The following is a 19,015-nucleotide window of genomic DNA, read 5'->3' on the forward strand; positions in this document are numbered from 1 at the left end:
GAGGAGCTCCTCTGAAAGTCACAGGTGACAATGAAAGATACTAAATATAACTTATCTCCTTCTTTCTTTCAACATATGAACACTCCTCACCTTCCCTGCACCTGGCACTGAGTTAGTGCTGGGACGGAGTGAATAATTCAGGGTCCCTGCCCTCGAGGAGCTCATAGTTCAGCAGCAGAGACAGTCCCAGAACAGTGTGGGGCATCCTCTCCTAACATGCACGCAGGGAGTTCTGCAGAAGGAGTGATTACTTTTCCCTCAGAATATCAGGAAAGTCCTCTGGAAGAAAGCTGAGCCCAGTACACTGAGGAGAAGTTCTGGGCATACCGTAGGAGGAAGGCAGGGGTTGTGCCATTGAGGTAGAGGTTGCTGCATCAGGAAGGGTTGAGCGCAAGCACTGGCAAACTTTCTCTGTGAAGAGCCTGTTGGTGACTCTTTTAGGTTTTGCAGGATGTAGGGTCTCTGTTGCAACTACTCATCTCTGTTGTTGTAGCACGAAAGTAGCCAATGTGTGAAAGAATGGGCATGGCTGTGTTCCAATAAAACTTTATTTACTAAATTGGCAGTAGCAGGGCTGTAATCTGCCAACTCCTGGCCTGGAGGAAGGATCTTCGGAGAGCCTCCTCTCTGAGGGTTCCTGATCTTCTCAAGTGTTAGTATACTTTGCACTTGCCATTCGCTGCACCTGGAATGCTCTTTTCTTCCGTGTCTCCAATGGTTTGCTCCCTCTCTTTATTCAGGGCTCCGTGATGTCATCTTCTGACCGCTCTGCCCACAAGAGCACATGCGTCCCCTGTATGCTCCATCTTTTTTCATTGCTTTAGTTTTCATCATAGCCCTTGAACTAAAACTGTATTATGTATTCATTGTTTCTCTGTTTGCTTTCTGTCTTTCTTACTAGAATGTAAGCCTTCTGACTTGTTCTCTGTTGTATTCAGTGGTGTGCTGGAGCCAGTTGTGCTCGTCTCTTCCCAATCCAACTCCACATTCAGTGATGCCAAGCAGTGGTTGTAATCGGCCATGATGGGCATATTTATACCGCGGAAAGGAGTCCCATGGGGATCAGGTTTTGAGCATTCTTTTTTCTTGAAAGCTGGTTTACTAGCACACTGCTAGTTATCCTCTGTGCCTAGAGCAATAATCTCCACGAAGCCTAGTGCTCAATAAATACTTGTTTTTTTGAATGAAATGTGCCATTAGTATCTGTTGATTGAAAAAATAAATATGCTCGGATAGACACAGAGTCCTCTTGCAATTATTAGTACATCACAGAGATTTCCATGGCTCTTAGGTAGATCACTGCTGATAGCGTCTGTCACCTTTATTTGATGGGGAGACTGAGGACTCGGACAGGATGTGACTCTCTTTATCCCACTAAGCAGATTCTGCTAAGGCCGTGGTGACATGTCTCTGGTCTTCTATGTTTTGTTCTGCAAGGCGCTCCTCTCGGTGTGTCCACTGCAGTGTACTGAGTGAAGGAGGGGCCGACAGCTCTTTTACTAAACAACATGTCTTTTGGGAGGATTCCTATAGCTCAGGGTGGTTGTAATTTCTGCAATGTGTTCAAAAACCCAGAAAAATTCTATCCTCTTTCAGATGTCTTACTGTATCCCATTTCTCATATGTCTGGGCCTTTGAGTTATATAAATGTGCCCTAGTCGATACCCTTTAGCTGTGATTGTTGGGAAATGTATCTGTTTATGAACAATTTCCAACCCTCATGGTGTAATTTTGAAATCTGCAGCAGAAGCGTTTGACAAAAATCACACTTAACAGCCTCTGCAATCTCGGTTCCTTTCAGTGGGCAATATTAAACCTTAATCCTGAGAACCCATTTGTAAACCCATGGAGCCTGATGAAAAACCCCATCGAATTCCTCCACAGTCCATGTTTACCAGGCCAAAAGAACTTTGCATTTTCAGGATGCCTGGTTAACAGTCTTCACCATTCTGTCTCCTAAAGACAAGCCAAGAAACAGAAAGGTGGAGTTGTATTTAGTGGGCCATGTGGTTTATCCCAAAGCTTTCCAGGATCTCAGGAGAGGACCTTGCATTGTCACACAGAAGGCCTTATCTTTTGATGACACCCACGTCCTTTACAGCTGCTCTGGCCTGTAGTCTTTCTGCCTCTCTCTGTTTGCTCCTGTGAAATGACAGGAAACCCACTCTTTCCTTAGGCAGCCTGTTCTCTCTTTTAATACAACCTACAGAAAGTTCTTTTTGACTTGCCTTCCTGTAACATTCACCCGTTAGCCCTAGTTCTATCCTTGTGGAGCCACTCAGAACAAATTGGTTTCTTCTTACTTCTGCCTACTCTCAAAAAGTAATGGCAGCTTTCATATCTCCTGAGTCCTACCTCTCCGGGCTGCACATCCACTGTTCGTTCAGCCATCTTCATACAGCAGTCCTTGGTACCCACTTTATTTGGCTCCCTTTTCCTGGACGTGTTCCAGTTTTGCCAGTGTCCTTCTTAAAGTGACTGAACAGTGCTGGAGAGTGGCTGGGACCATAGACCCTTAAGCTAGATCTGCCGCTTCATTTACTAGTTCTGTAACCTTGGGCAAGTGATGTAGCTTCTCTGAGTCTCAATAATCTCATTTGAAAAATGAAAAAAAGTACCTTGTACATGTAGTTGTTGTACTAAATAAAACTGTAGTAAAATCATCAGGGGAGTGCCCTGTACAAAATAGATGGGCTCAAATATAGCCATTGTTATAATTACTATTAATTCTCTGGATATGGCTTTCATCACAAAGTTTGGATCACTGTTCTATTTTTCATTTTAGATTGGAGTTTACAGGGGGCATTTTCTCTAAGTTTGGGTGCAATATGATACATATTTCTTGCACAGTTTTCTATAACCCCTTTTCCTTATCACCCCCACACTCCAATAACTCCTGCACGAACAACTAGTTGCTCCTCCCTGCTCCTCTCTTCTCTGCCTTCTTGCCCCCCAGCCCCCTAGTTTACAGGAGACACTGGTTATGTCTTGACACTCACATGGGGCCTTAGTGTTTTGGTTTTGAAAAAGTCTTTGATGTTGATGAAGGAAGGTATTTTGATGAAAGAAGATGTTAGATTCCAAGGCCCTTTCCAATTTCAGAATTCATTGTATTTTCTGCAGTCTGGTATTCATCCCGAGATGTGTGGTCAGGCCCTCGTAGTTGCAACTCTGCCCTGGGTTTGCACTGTGTATCCCGGTAAGTGCTCCATAGCACTACACCGCAAGCCAGCAGGAATAGCTGGAGAGCTGCTTTAGGTCTCAGCGTTTTTAAGTGTCTTTGAATTCAAACATTATGTTGAAATTGCTCTATAGTCCTGAAGGGAAGTAGTGCTGAACGCGAGTTCATGTCCTAGACCTTCTTTCTCACCCATCCTCTTTGAGGATAAAATTTCTTACTTGCTTTTGAAATTACTATTTTGAATAAACTTTTTAATTTTAAAATGGTTTTATACTTACAGAAAAGTTAAGATAGTACATAAAATTCCCCTTATAGCCTACCTACACTGTTTTTGTCTTCCATATTAATATCTTACATTGATTTGGTATATTTGTGAAAATTAATGAATCCGTATCAATACATTATGATTAAATAAAGTCCATACTTCATTCAGATTTTCTTAGTTTTTACCTTTTTTTTTGTTTTCTTTCCGTTTCAGGTTCCCATCCAGAATACCACATTAAATTTAGTTGTCATGTCTCCTTAGTCTCCTCTTGGCTGTGACAGTTTCTCAGACTTTCCTTATTTTTGATAACTTTGACAGTTTTGAGGGGTATAGGTCAGCTATTTTGTAGAAAGTTGTTCAGTTGGAATTTGATGTTAGACTGAGGTTATGAGTTTGGGGGAGGAACATCACGGAGGTAAAGTGCCATTCTCATCAAAAGTTAATCTTGATCACCTGACTAGGGTAGTGTTTTATTTGTCAGTTTTTTCCACTATAAAATTACTCCCCCTCTTCCCCCTCTTTCATGTTGTATTCTTAGAAAGGAAGTCATTATGTACAACCAATGGGAGTTTATTTCATATTCACCTGTCTGAGGTGGGTATTTCTGATGCCTGTTGTCTTTTCTCCACTAGTTTTCCAGGGGCCCAGAATTCTTCTTTTTGTTGATATCTCCTAAGCCTTTGTCATCTTAATCCAGCCAGTGTTAAGCAAAAGAGAATTTGGAGGAGAATATTTGCTTTTAAAAGCCTTGGCCTGAAAATGGCACACATAACTTTCACTTACATTCCATATGACACTCATTCATCTGCCAAACCTAACTGCAAGGGAGGCTAGGACATATGGTCTAGCCGGGTGCCTAGGAAAAAGAGGAAATTAATTTGGGAGAAAAGCTAGCAGTATTTGTTACACCACATCAGAGTACAAAAAGTGAGGTAACAAGTCGATACCTCACTCCCTCATCTAATAACGTAGTCATCAGTCATTAAAAAAAAAGAAAAGAAAAAAAGAATGGAAAAGCATAACCTTAGAATCAAAGAGAATCATATAAATTGAAAAAAAAAATTAGCTTAATAAACACATATTCCATTGACCTATTTTTCTTATTTCACTATTGACCTGTAAGTATTTGTTGAGAGCAGGCACTTATCTGCATGCCAGCATTTGAGAACCTCTGCCACATATTACGCCTATTCCAGACCCTACATCCTTCCCAGAGTCTACCATGCTGTTTTTTGCCTCCTTCCATTGTTTTTTTGTCTGGAATGCCCTTCCTCGGCTTGCTGTTCTTTTGTTTGTTTGTTTTTTGCCTATGAAAATTCTCTTCAAGTGACAGATCAGGTGCCTTCATCCAACCTCGAGACAGAATTAGTCCCTTGCTCCTTAGTGCCATCATGCCACTCTGCTGCTATTCCATTGTTTTACAGCTTTCCCACACTAGTATATGTTTCATGCATTACTCTGAGTGCTCCCTGAGGACCGCAAGGTTTTATTACTCTATTAGATCCTTATGCATATTCTGACAATTAAAAAGCCTATTTTGTTGAATGCACCCAGGATTCTAGATGTGCCAAACAGTGGTCTCATTTTTTGTTCCCCTTTCTTTAAAATACAAAAAAACATACCTCCGCCCAATTATAAAAGTGATCCTCATTTATGATCACCAAGCTTTCATAGACAAGGTGATGTTGAGCTGAGCCTAGAAAGGCTGGTGGGTACAGATGATAACAAGGTACAGATCCTTTAGGCAGATGGTACTGCTTTATGTTGATACCACACATCCTAGGTTCAGGACATTTGTTCCATAGATGATCAGGTCTCTTTTGAAACATCTATAGTACAAGACATTCACTTTCATAGCTCGTCACATAATTAAAACTCAGACTCCAAGCTTACTCTGGCACTGCTCTTGGGCAGTGGGGGATGGTATCAAAGCCTAGTGCTCATTATTTTGAACAGGAGTTACCAACCTTAATTCCCAGGGCCTCAACAGGGGGTGGAGGTGGGGAATAGCGTCACCATAGCAAAAGAGGTGTTTAATTACAGCTACAAAAGAGGAGTATGAAAAAACAAACAGTCATTTGCAGGCATTAATAACTCAGCTGCCATGCATCTCAGGACCAACCAAAACATGACTTCTTAAAGTGAACTTATCAAGCTGATTAGATAGAAAATATGACTTAAAAGGCAATTGTCCTTTTCCTTCTATCTTTTTTGTTGCCTCTACTCTTAATCTGCTGTTTACTTTAATGACTTTCCAAGCTCAATTAATACTTTATTAAAACAGAAATCAGGAGACATACTCGCAGAATCTGTTTACAGTGTTCCTTTTACCTCACACTGTTTCCTTGATTTTCATGGTTGAAAAAAGCGGACCTTAATTAGGATTGATATTCTTATGAGGTTTTTCAATTCACACTATCACATATATTTCTTCATTTGAAATTCTCAATGGTTACAGTAAGTGTAGGAATTATTTTTTTCCCATTATATGGATATAAAAAACTGAGCAACAGATGTTAAATGACTTGCTCAGGACCAGTCGGCAATTGTGCTTCAAAGCTGGGTCTTCTGATAGCACATCGAGAGCTGAGTCTACCACAACAGGAACTGCCTGTCAATCAGTTTGCCTCCTGGTAGAGGCACATGTGCTTTTTTATTTCCCCCAATTATAAAAATGATCTGCACTTATGGTTGCCAAACCTTCATGGAGGAGTTGATCTTGAGCTGAGCCTGAAAAAGTTGCTAAGGTTTAATAGATGGTAATAAAGACAGAGGATATCTATTGTGCAGTGAAGTTAGCTAGCTATGTGCTTGTCCAACATATCCCTGTGTGTCAGATTGGGTGGGCCCATGGAGGCAATGCATTGAAGATGAATCCGTTTCTTATTGTCTGCCACCAACTCAGGGCGAGGACTATAAAGTTCTTAAAGTCAATAGGGATTCATGGGAGGGGGACCTAAAGTTCACTTAGTTTAACTTCTATTGATATTATTAATACATAAATTAAGGCCCACAAATTAAATAAACTGAATTTAGCACGTAAAGATAATAGATAGTTAATCAGATTGCCAGATTTTCAGTTCGGTTCATAACCCTCCTTCCTCATTCCCAATTTTCTTGGCATCTTTTCTGCTTCTTAGGATTGCTTGGAAGAAGACATGTTTATGTAGGCATTGCCTCATATTCCTAAATATGTATGATTAAGTCATATGTGCAAAAGGCTGACCATAGACATATGTTTTAGGAAGCAGGACTATGCCCAAAGAGTTAAATGCATTGAATCCTTAACTAGAATTTTTATTTAAATGTAAAGATCAGTAAATGTATCAGTTTAGCGCAGTACTTAGCATATTGCCTAACCAAAAACAACAACAACAACAACAACAAAACAACAACAAGAAAACGAAAGAAATTCAGAGTGATTATTGGTTGAATAAATGGGTGAAGGCATGGAATTGACTGTCAGTTGAAATTCAGTGATTGTCCTTTTGAGGATAACATGTTGTTACTTTAACAATCATCTGATTTCCATCTTTACCTCAATTTTCATCATGAGAAGCAGAATTTTTCTTTTTCTCCTCATTTTTGTGAAATAATGAGGGCTCTAAATGCACTAGAATAGCCTAATTTTTGCTGAACACTGAAGTAGACACAAAGATGGCGGGGCTACTGTAGAAAATGGATTGTTGCTGACAGCCAGCACCAGGATGAGAAAGCTTTATGTATTTATATTAACTGCTATACAAAAATCCAAATGCGATATACCAAGTTCAGTTTGGCGGTATTAGCTTGTAGGGAGTTTTCAAAAGCTGAGGACCACTTCTAGGTTGAAATAATTAGAGAAATAGGCATAAATGATTTATTTTTGTACTGGAAAAAATGACTCTGGAGTACTGGGGCTCTTATCTCACGAGGAATTTAGTAAAGGTGAAATCGTTCCCACATACTTCCCAGTGACGTTTCATGGCCATAGGTTTTGCTTTTTCCCGTGGTCCTCATCCAGGCCATTCTTTCTGGCTGTACTTGATCAGAATTTCAAGACCCAAGAGTTTCTGATGGATAGTTGACATTCAGTAGAAATAGGAGTCTTTCAGGGGCTGATTATGATTGCTGGAAGCTTAAGAATTACAGTGGCAGTTTGGTCTAAACAGTGATTCTGGAATGGGACCATAAACTTGCAGTCAGACACTATATATGCATGTGAGAGAGAAATAATTCACTTCTTAGTATGCCTCTGTATTTTTTAATCATAATTAGCTTCTATGTATTTATATTTGGTTTATTGCTACATAGTATTACGGCTCTGCCTCTAGAAGGAAAAAAAAAATAAAGTGAAGATATGCTAGTGAAATGTTGCCTTTCCAAATACTTCAATATTTAAGCCATTGGCAGTTATGCGTTTACTGAGAGAAAGTTTCTGACAATTTGCAACTGTGCATTTTTATAAACAAAATACAAATTTGAATAATCATTTCATTTTGTTTTGCAGAACCCCAGCTGAAAGGAATTGTGACAAGGTTATTCAGCCAGCAGGGATATTTCCTGCAGATGCACCCAGATGGTAACATTGATGGGACCAAGGATGAAAACAGCGACTACAGTAAGGACATTAGCTTCTTGCAATCCAGTTACAATCAAGTGCATGGCCCCGTGTAGTGTAGACTTAAAGCATGGCCAGGCTGCCTTTTGAACTATTTAACTACAAGTAAGCTGGTGTTTTTCCCATTATTATTATTATTATTATTTTATTTTTTTGCTATAATTCCCTATAGCAATGCGACAGTAAAGGAGAAAGGTTATGCACTAAAAGAGAAGATAGGAGGCTTGACGATGTTCCAGCTAGTCACAGAACAAGAATATTCTCCATCCTAGTGTTTGTAGTCAGAGTCATGATAAGTATTCATAGGAACAAGGCAGGCCTTCCAGCACAAGATGGGGTTTTTAGTCGTAGAATTAAATAGTAGACATGTTAAGATAATTCTCAGAACATTATTTCTGGCAGACCAAAATTACTTCTTAAGGTAAACATTGAATATGTACATACGTAACATGTTGTTTTATTTTGATTGAGGAAAACTTGTTGGTTTTAAAAGAAAAATATGTTAAAATAGTATGATGACGTTTTATAGTGTATGTGATAACAGAGTAATAAAGATTGGTAGACCTGAAATTTTGTTAATAATTTTTGATACAAAATGCTGTATATTAAAATATTGTTAATATCCCTGGAAATAATTTTTAATTTAAATATAGAGTACAATTTTAATAACTTAACAAAATCATCAAGGTATGACAGAGTATACTTGTGTTTCAGAAAAATTTTAAATACAAACCTTCATATCAAGAATGATCACTCTTATCATATCCCTCATTTTCAGCATAAGGATATACAGATACTGAGAAAAATTTGTGTTATACTAAAATTATGCAGGGTGCCATATTTTTTTCCTAAAGTTTGTCTTCGTTCACTGCTAGATCTTTAGTGTCAAGCGTATAGTAAATGCTCATTAAATCTATGTCCAATTGAGTTATCTTCTAATGGATATGGCTTTGTGGTCAGACTGACAAGCTACCCAAAGGTAGCTTGCATAAGGTAATCTAAGAAGCCTGATATTTTATGGTGAAATATCTTCTCAATTAAAAATAATGATTTGAGGAAAGATCTGTAATCTCTAAAGTGTGAAAATGCTCTAGTCTACACCTTCTAAGTTATCCTTTGTTCCATAATATTAGTCATTACAAAATATGAATTACAATAAAGATCTTCTTACAAAGAATGTCATCCCATTTTCCTGCAAAGTAGTTGATTAGCTTATTATGGTTTGCATTTTTGTTTGTTTTTGTGGGAATGCATTCTTTAAATGATTCACATTTTCAACTGAGTACAGAAGAATGAGAATGCTTTTCTCTCCATGTAGGATTTCCATCTATCGCATCTGTACATGAATGTAGAATTAGTAAAGCTACAAGTATAGATAGAAAGAATCAGGGAGACTGTTTAGCTGTGTCTCCCGTGCTATCCCTGAGGTATCTCTTAATCTCAGTTTATTTTTCTATAAAATGAGATGGCTGGAGATGATAATGTTATCCTCAATCGGTAACATCCACCCCACTTTAAAGAAAAAAGATTAAAAAATTATAAATTGATGGAGTCAATTCCTTAGGAAGCTAAATAGCGAAACTCAGTTCCACAGGATGCAACTGGAACCCAGACAGCTGTCCTGAAGATGCCAGACATTTATCATGGGCCAGTGGTAGAAGGGCGGTGGTGAAAGTGTGGGCTCAAGTAACACAAATCCTTCCTTTACTGTTTCTAGAAAAATAATTGACAGTGCTGTCTCTGCTGATGCTGAGTCATTGGCTCATGTAAATATACTCCCATGTATATAATGTATACCTACATACATTATATGCTATGTATAATAAAATACATAGTTATGCATAATACCATTATGCAAAATACACACAACAAGAATGATACATTTTTTTCAAATACCTTTAGAAACTGTCTGAATTTACAAATTTAAAATATCTTATTTTTTCACACAATGTGATATATAGATTATGTATTACAGAATTGTACACCTGAAATCTATGTAACTTTATTAACAATTGTCATCCCAATAAACTTTAATTTAAAAAAATTATTTTTTATTAAGTTAAACTACTGCACACACCTTTTGACATTTTGATATTAAAAGTAGTTTAGATGTATAAAATAATAAGACAAAGGTAAATTTATCGGGATACCCAACCTCTGGCTTAAAATTTAGTTAGACGTATCAATACATTTGTACCCTCTGTGTTCGCTCTGATGGAGTCTTAGAATCCTGCTTTCTTTCAGTACCAGACATAATAACTCACCCGAATTTGGATTTCTTTTATTTCCATGCAGTTTTAAAAATATATTTTTTCACATATGAATATGTAAATCATCCATTGTATTATTTTGCATGTTTTATAAGTGAGAGCATCAATATATATAAATTTTATATACTCTTCCTCTTCTAATATTATGGTTGTGAAATGCATATATGGTTATATAGTTCCTTTATATTATTCATTTTCATTTTTGTACACCATTCCATTGCATGAATATACTCAAATATATTTATCCATTCTCTTTTTGGTGTATAATTATCATTTACATTTACAAACTGTGCTGCCAAGATATTTCTTATAGATATTGAAACAACATTCCCTGACCATCCTTTATAAAATTACACATCTTACCATTGCCTTCTTTATTCTGACACCCCACTATTTTTCTATTCATAGTTCCTATAAACACCTGACATTTATATTGTTGCTCTTTATTTGTTTATTTTTGATCTTCCTCCCAGGAGAATGTAAGTTCCATGAATGAAGAGATTTTGTTTTGATCTTTGATGTATCTTTAGAACCTAGAGTGAGCTTGACTACATTGAAAGTATTCCACAAAAATGGAACAAATGAATGAATACATCTTTGTGTATATGTGCAAAAGTTTCTCTACGTCATTGGCTAAATACTCTAACCACTCAAATATTTTTTTTTTAAATATTTTATTGGGGAGGAGGAACAGGACTTCATTGGGGAACAGTGTGTACTTCCAGGCCTTTTTGCCAAGTCAAGTTGTTGTCTTTTCAATCTTAGTTGTGGAGGGCGCAGCTCAGCTCCAGGTCCAGTTGCCGTTGCTAGTTGCAGGGGGCGCAGCCCACCATCCCTTGCGGGAGTTGAACCAGCAACCTTGTGGTTGAGAGGACGCTCTCCAACCGACTGAGCCATCTGGGAGCTCAGTGGCAGCTCAGCTCAAGGTGCCGTGTTCAATCTTAGTTGCAGGGAGCAGAGCCCACCATCCCTTACGGGACTTGAGGAATCGAACTGGCAGCCTTGTGGTTGAGAGCCCACTGGCCCATGTGGGAATCGAACCAGCAGCCTTCGGAGTTAGGAGCACGGAGCTCCAACCGCCTGAGTCACCGGTCCGGCCCTCAAATATTTTTTAACACTTTCTTTTGAAATAATTTTAGACTTCAGAAAAATTACAAAGTAATACTGAGAATTATTGGGTATTCGTCTCATCCAGTTTCCCCTAACAGTACAATTTATGTAATAAAAGTACAATTATTAAAGTGAGGAAATTAATGCTGGTATAATACTGCTAACTGAGCTCTTGACCTTATTCAGTTTTCCAGTTTTTTGTCTCATGTACTTTCTTCTGATTCCCCCATCCCAGTATTTTCATTGAAAATTTTCCAATGAAAACAAACAATTTTTATTTATACATTTTCTGAGTGGGGATTTAAAACACCAGAGAAGGATTTAAATTCTACTCATTTATAAATAAAAAATTACAAGCCTCTAAAATGTTAAAATGCCGTTTCCTTCTCTACTTTATGTGGGCAGGAGTAAAAGCTTATAATTGTTCGAAAAAAAATCTTATTACTATGAGCATCTGTCAGAATTGTTTGGTTCAGTAGACATTATTACATCCAACCAACCTTACCATGGTATCTTGCATAGAATAGATAAAGACACCTGTTCTTTTGTTCATGAAGAAAAGACTAATTACATATAATTGAGTACAAAACAAATGGATTTGTCAGAGGCAACAGATAAGAATCTCTGCAAATGTAGTAGTAACAAAAGATGTAAAACTGTGTTGGAACGCTGGCACAAAAAAAGACAACTGCAGTTTGGAGAGTATTAATAGGGAATTTTACATAAAATTAGACAGGTAATTATTCTGCTCCACTAGTTACCATAGGAGAAGATTCATTTGAAGTGGTCAAACGTGCTGGGGTGAAAACAATTAAGATGTAACCAAATGCATTGTTCTCTTTTTTCTAAACAATAAAATCTTAAAGCCATTTGATGTAGAATGAACTGACTGATCAATTAGTACAAGGGTGATACTGGAGATATTCAAGCAGAAGATGAACAGGCATTTATAGGGGGTTTTACAAGAAAATCTTTTCGGTGTGAAAGGGGGAAGAAGGTGTTGATGGTTGGGATAGTCTCAGAGCTCGGTGACTTCAGCCCTGAGTCTTTAAAAATTAGTTTGAATTGGTAAGATAAGAACATGGTATAACATAGTAAAGGCACATGTGAGTATACAGTTGAGAAAGAGCAAAACAGTCCCTTAGAGCCAGGAGCTGCTGTGGCACTCCCAGCAGGTCTAGGTGTCCTTCTTTTTTTTTTTTTTTTTTTTTTTGTCATTTTGCATCATTTACTATCAAGCTTGGCTTCACAAAACATTCTTGAATATTTTATTCTCTTGGTCATAAAACCAAGGTTCTTTTATCTCTATTAATTATCTTTGGAAGATTATTAGATCATTATATATATATATATATATGTATATATATATATGTATATATATATATAATTAAAGTTTATTGGGGTGACAATTGTTAGTAAAGTTACATAGGTTTCAGGTGTACAATTCTGTAATACATCATCTATATATCACATTGTGTGTTCACCACCCAGAGTCAGGTCTCCTTCCATCACCATATATTTGACCCTGTTTACCCTCTTCTACAGCCCCTCTCCCCGCTTACCTTCTAGTAACCCCTAAACTATTATCTATGCCTATGAGTTTTTGTTTCTTCATTTGTTTGCCTTTTTCTTTTGTTGTTTTCAGTTTTATATACCACATGTCAGTGAAATCGTATGGTTCTCTACTTTTTCTGTGTGACTTATTTCGCTCAGCATAATAATCTCAAGATCCATCCATGTTGTCGCAAATGGCACTATGTCATCTTTTCTTATGGCTGAATAGTATTCCATTGTGTATACATACCACATCTTCTTTATCCAATAATAATCGAAGGACACTTTGGTTGTTTCCATGTCTTGGCCACTGTAAAGAAAGCTGCAGTGAACATTGGAGCACTTATGTCTTTATGGATAAATGTTTTCAGATTTTTTGGATAGAAACACCAAACCAGAGAAGGCCACTGTGACTGTGATGGATCACGACAAAAACAAGACCATTCTGTAACCACATCTGAACACAGACTAAAACAAGAACATTTTCCAAACTACAAAATGGTCAAATATTTCTCTATCTGGCTTTTATGAATGGCTGCTACATCTTCATCAAGCACAGCTTTAACTTTGCTTTGTTCTTATTAACCTTATAAATAAGAATTATGAAGATACTCAGTCATAGAGTTACACCCACTTCCTTAGAGCATCCAATCATAGTAAATCTGTATTTCTTGGCGCCTCCCTCAAAATCATACAACACTGACCAAATTCTGTAAGTCCTTTCTTACATCTTCTTACTAAAGATGTCTTAGGTCTTCCATGTTGTGTTTTTTCTTTGCTTGCTTCGACTTACTAAACATAACTTTGTTCAACTGCGTGTGTGCTTCTATGACTGGAAGGCACTGACACAGTCAAATGTAATTTTCTGTCCCTTTCCTCTCTGCCACCTGGTCACATTTCTTTGTATTCTTTCAGATATAGTCTGTGAATTTATCAACATATACAATACTATTTGTATCTATATAGTATATATCTTGTGTAACACATTTTTTGACTTAAAATAGTATATCTGTAAGATTTTTCCATATTAGTACATATTTAAATAGAATAATTTTTTAATTTAATTTCCTATTGAATAACATTTCAGTTTTTTCTAATGTTTTGCTAATGTGAGCAATTCTATAAAGAACATATTTTCACATAAGTCATTTTGCATTTGTGCAACCGTATTTACATGATGGATACTTAGAAATGAAAGTGCTGGGTCAAGGGTATGTGCTTTTATAATTTTAAAATCTATTCGTTCTTCATCATATAGATTTACACTGAGAGTATCTGTTTTCTTGTCTTCTAGTCAACAAAACGCATTATCAAACTTTTCATTCTTTGTTACCTAAAAATATAAACTTGATTTTTTCTTATGATGAGTTAGGTTGAGCACTTCTATGAATATTTTAAGAGCCATCTACACTTCTTTTTTAATAAAATGTTTATATGTTTCTACACAATGACTTTTTTCATTAGTCAGAAATCTATATTTTAAAAATCAGCTCTATGTTATGTGTTGCAAATATTTTTACTCGCTTTGTTGTTTATCTCTGAATATTTTTTGCCGTGCTATATATTATTTTTAAAAATTTTAAATATGCATTTATGTCCTTCAACTTTTCTTTCCTATTTAGAAAGGCTTTACTCATTCCAAAATTACTTTTAAAAATTCCCATGTTTTGTTTTAGTGAAGTATTGTTATGTCTTTATACTTAATGTTTAACTAATCTGGAATTTATTTCTTGAGATCTTCTGGTTCTAGACCTCTAATATTGTGGGTTCCTAACTACTGATTACAAATGCAAATGCAGTTTCTTCAGATTTTATGAATATATTAAATTCTCCATGAGTTGGGCATAAAGAAAACATTTCAAAATGGTTTATATCTGAGGTTCAGAAATCCAATGAGAAATTAAAAAATTTTGTCATCCAGTTATGTTTTCTGTACAATAGCAAACATATGATGTTTTGATAACAACAGTCACATGTATGTAGATACAGTCAAAACCAACAGAAGCTCTGTATCGCTATACTATGAACAGAAACATGATCCAAATGGTTAATTAGGGAGAATTATCAAGGACATAAGGGATGCTGCAAAGAATTATAAAGATGTTTGCTCCTCCTGATAAGGGGCCTTTCTGGACAAGAAATTTATTTCTTTCACCTACTTACGTATACACATTACGGTATACATGGGAGAGAGAGGGCTGTGCCATAACCAATTATAGGGATATTATGTTCTTCTAGTGTCATCTATACCTTAAGAATATGTTATCAACTTGTAGGTGTGAAATTACACCTGCAAGTTGGATGAAAAGAAAAAGAAAACACACTTGTTATTCTGCTGATTTTCTTTAAGCAAGGTTATTTATGTAATTTTTAGCAATACTTGGTACATGCAGTGGTACTGTTTTAGTGGCATATCTTTTCAAGAGCGAAATTAATATTCAGCCTTAGTTTATGAATGTAATTACTTCACTTGATTTTTTTTAAAGGAAATATCTTGCCTTTTGATTTTGATAGTTAGAAGAAAAGTAATGGACATTTGTTAGAAATGTGTTTCTGTTGACTGTGTTTTAATTTTAAAAATTGTTCCTCCAAATAGTATTTGTGGAAAGCTTGAATAAGAACCAATTTTTCCCTTGAATAATTTACCTATTCACATAAAATCACAGGGGAATACGTATTTTTTTACTTTTGCCTCTTACCTTCTTATTTGTCTTACATTTCTTTTTGATCTTAAGACTTCTGCCCTCATGTGTCCCTCTGGTCAGGAAAGTAAAACATGAGCCATTTGAAATTAGCCTCCTTTCTATATGCTCTATGATTATTTATCGGCATATTTATAGGCTGTATGCATAGTGGTTCAGAATGTTTTGGGAGCTACGTAACCAAATGTATTCCTAGAAAGAGTTCTGGGCTAAGATTGTCTTTAGTCTGTTTTTGGCTCTGAGAGGTGACCGGTACTTTGGCCTTGGGCAAATCACATAAACTTTCTCAGACTTACCAAACCTCTGTTTATACAGAATGAGAAGAACAGAGGATCTCTTAAGATTTTGATAGCCTTTCCTTTAATTCTTACGTAGAAGTGAATGTATGCTCAGAAAAACTGATTGACAGGTTCCATTTCCATACATACCATTTGTTTTGAAAGGTATGTTACTGGCAGGAAATCTTCAGTTTACAAATCCCTCTGTGATATTCTCAAGGGGAGCATAGAGAGCCAGAGAATCACACACATAAATGATGGAGCCAGAATTTGAATCCAGGCTATTGGACTTGATATGCTGCCCCTTTGAATTGTTTAATCTTTTCATATTTTAATCCCCTTATTTATTAAGAGGAAACAATTAGTACTTAGATTATAAGGTTGTTAGGTAGAATAAATGGGTTGATGAATGAAAAGTGCTTAAAATAACACCTACAGCACAGTTCAGTGTTGTCAGTTGTTCTTGTTGTTGTCTTGTCAGTAGGGGTGAGAGTCCTTATTTGCAAGGAGCTCATAGACAGTGGACGTTTGAACAGAGGTAGAATTCTTGGTGGTAGCAGCTGTTGGTACACAAAAGACTTTCAAGGTCCTTGAGCCGGAGGGTATTGAAGAGTACTCTCAGTCAGTGGGTCAGAAAGCGTGGCGTCCTCAGACCACCAGCATCAGCAGCATCTGGGAACTTGTGAGAAATACACATTCTTGAGCCTCACCCTGGACACGCTGCATCTGACTCTCTGGACTGGAGCTGAGCAATCTGTTTTGACAAGGCCTCCAGATGATTCTGATGCACTGCAGGGGGTTTGACTGGTAAATCTCCCCCTGCACCGGGGATTTGGAGTGTTCACGTTTGCTAATGAAGGCAGTCTCTGTCTTGGGACTGTCATGCTTAGTTCTATGGGTACCCGATTCCTAACATAATAGGAAAAGCGTAGGTCCGCAGGCATACTGAAAAGCCTAGTGAAATCCAGACTTTCTAGTATCTCAAGCATGTGTGGAATCTGTTCCATTTTGATTTATTTTCTGGAGAGAGTCAGAACTCAGTTATAGACAGGTGTGTGATCAAACATAGGTTTGAGGAATTAGAAAAAAACCGTGTATAATGATATAAGTAAGCCTGATCACATCGTTTTATGTTTTGGAGCTTTCACACATGCGGATTCCTTTTCCTTGGAATAAGCTTCAGCAGTCTACCCACCTAGTATGCCAGTCTTTCCTTTCAGAACACTTCAACTTTTATTTCCTTTGTGTATGTGAGGACTTTCCCAGCTGTCACCCTCAACTGCCACGGCCCCCCCACACACACATACAAAAAACGCACATTAATCACTCACTTCGCTTTCTGTGTTTGAACCTGTGTGTACATTTACAGCTGCACAAGTCACGTTACACTGCAATTCCTAATCTGCATTTGTGTTTACCCTATGAGAGTCTAATATCCTTATTTGCCCTTCTGCCTAGCACAGTGATGGACATTTTCCAAGATCCCAAACTAGAGCGCAACGCAGACTTGCTTCATTTAGCTGACATACTTCAGGGGGAAAAGGAGTATATTCAAACGATGGACGCACCTACTTCTCCCCCTCCCCCACCCAGTTTCCTCTTACCTGCATAGGTCCTGAAGACATCCGAGTTTGAGATACGTGTGGCCCTCTCTCAATGTTTGTGAAATCAACATAACTGCATGAAATGTCCAAGGACGAGTATAAAGCACTTACATATCACAATTGTAAGGCGAAGTAGCCTGGACTGTGAGTCAGATGACCTGATTTACAGTCCAGATCCTATCCCTAATTAGCTGTGTGATTTTTGTTTAAGTCACGTAAGCTTTCTGTTTCTTGGTTTTCTATTCTGTAAAATGAGGTGTTTGGAAAAGATCATCTCCAATATTCCTGACAGATCTGAAACTTTGAAAGCCTATAAATTGGCAATGATTTTTTGTTTTTAAGCTTTGAAAAACTTGAAACTTTCCCTTTAAACACATTGCGAAAAAGGGCAGAATTGTAAGAGCAGATAGTACAATAATTTTTGCATTGAATTTGAAAACAGTAGTAATTTCACTTTACCTTCAAAATACATAGAGAATTTGACCCCTTCTTAATATCCCCTTGCCGCTGCCTAGTCCAAGCTACTCTCATTTTTGGACTTCGGCAGTAGCTTCCTATCTGATCTCCTTACATAAGGCTTCCCCCTTCAGCGTATTATCCACACAGCAGCCAGAATGACCCAGTTAAAACATAGGTCAGGTAAACTCACTTCTCTGCTCATTCTCTTTCATCACATATCATTAAGAGTAAAAGCCAAATTTCATCCTTTGACCAACAAGGTTTTACATAATCCCACCCATTACCTGTCCTGACTTTTGATTAGTCATCTTACTATTCCTCTAACACACCAACCATGTTCTTTCCTCAAGGTATTGGTACCAGCTATCCTGTCTTTCTAGAATGTTCCTCCTCCAGAAAGCTAAATGCCCACTCCCTCATCTTCTTTGTACTCTTACACAAAAGTGAGGCCTTTTCTCATGCACACATTTTCCTCATTCTGTACTTGTATATGTTATTTCTTCCATTAATTATACCATGGAATACTATTTGGCCATAAGGAAAGATGAAATAGTACCATTTGCAACAACATAGATGGATCTTGACATTATAATGCTAAGTGAAATAAGTCAGACAGAAAAAGTAGAGAACCATATGATTTCACTGATATGTGGTATATAAAACTGAAAACAACAAAAGAACAAGACAAACAAATGAAGAAACAAAAATCATAGACAATAGTGGTTACTAGAGGGCAGGGGAGAGGGGAGTTGTAGAACAGGGTGAAGGGGGTCACATACATGGTGATGGAAGGAGAACTGACTCTGGGTGGTGAGCACACAATGTGATATATACATAATGTATTACAGAATTGTACACCTGAAATCTATGTAACTTTACTAACAATTGTCACCCCAATAAACTTTAATTAAAGAAAATTCTCTAAAAACAAGATCAATTTCCTTTTGTCTTTGAAAACTTTTCCTGATTTTTTTTAATTGGAAATCCTGCTT

General features: G+C 37.1%; 1 protein-coding gene across 2 annotated transcripts in view; it reads left to right on the forward strand.

Moving 5' to 3' along the window:
• Positions 1-19,015, forward strand: part of FGF12 (fibroblast growth factor 12) — a 537,500-nt gene that overhangs the window by 306,170 nt on the left and 212,315 nt on the right. For both annotated transcript variants that reach the window (XM_033087389.1, XM_033087379.1), the window contains one exon: positions 7,936-8,046. In XM_033087389.1, coding sequence (XP_032943280.1) covers positions 7,936-8,046 — 111 coding nt within the window. The remainder of the gene's footprint in view (positions 1-7,935; positions 8,047-19,015) is intronic.

Source organism: Rhinolophus ferrumequinum, chromosome 2 (genome assembly GCF_004115265.2).
Source record: "Rhinolophus ferrumequinum isolate MPI-CBG mRhiFer1 chromosome 2, mRhiFer1_v1.p, whole genome shotgun sequence".
Taxonomy (NCBI): Eukaryota; Metazoa; Chordata; class Mammalia; order Chiroptera; family Rhinolophidae; genus Rhinolophus; species Rhinolophus ferrumequinum.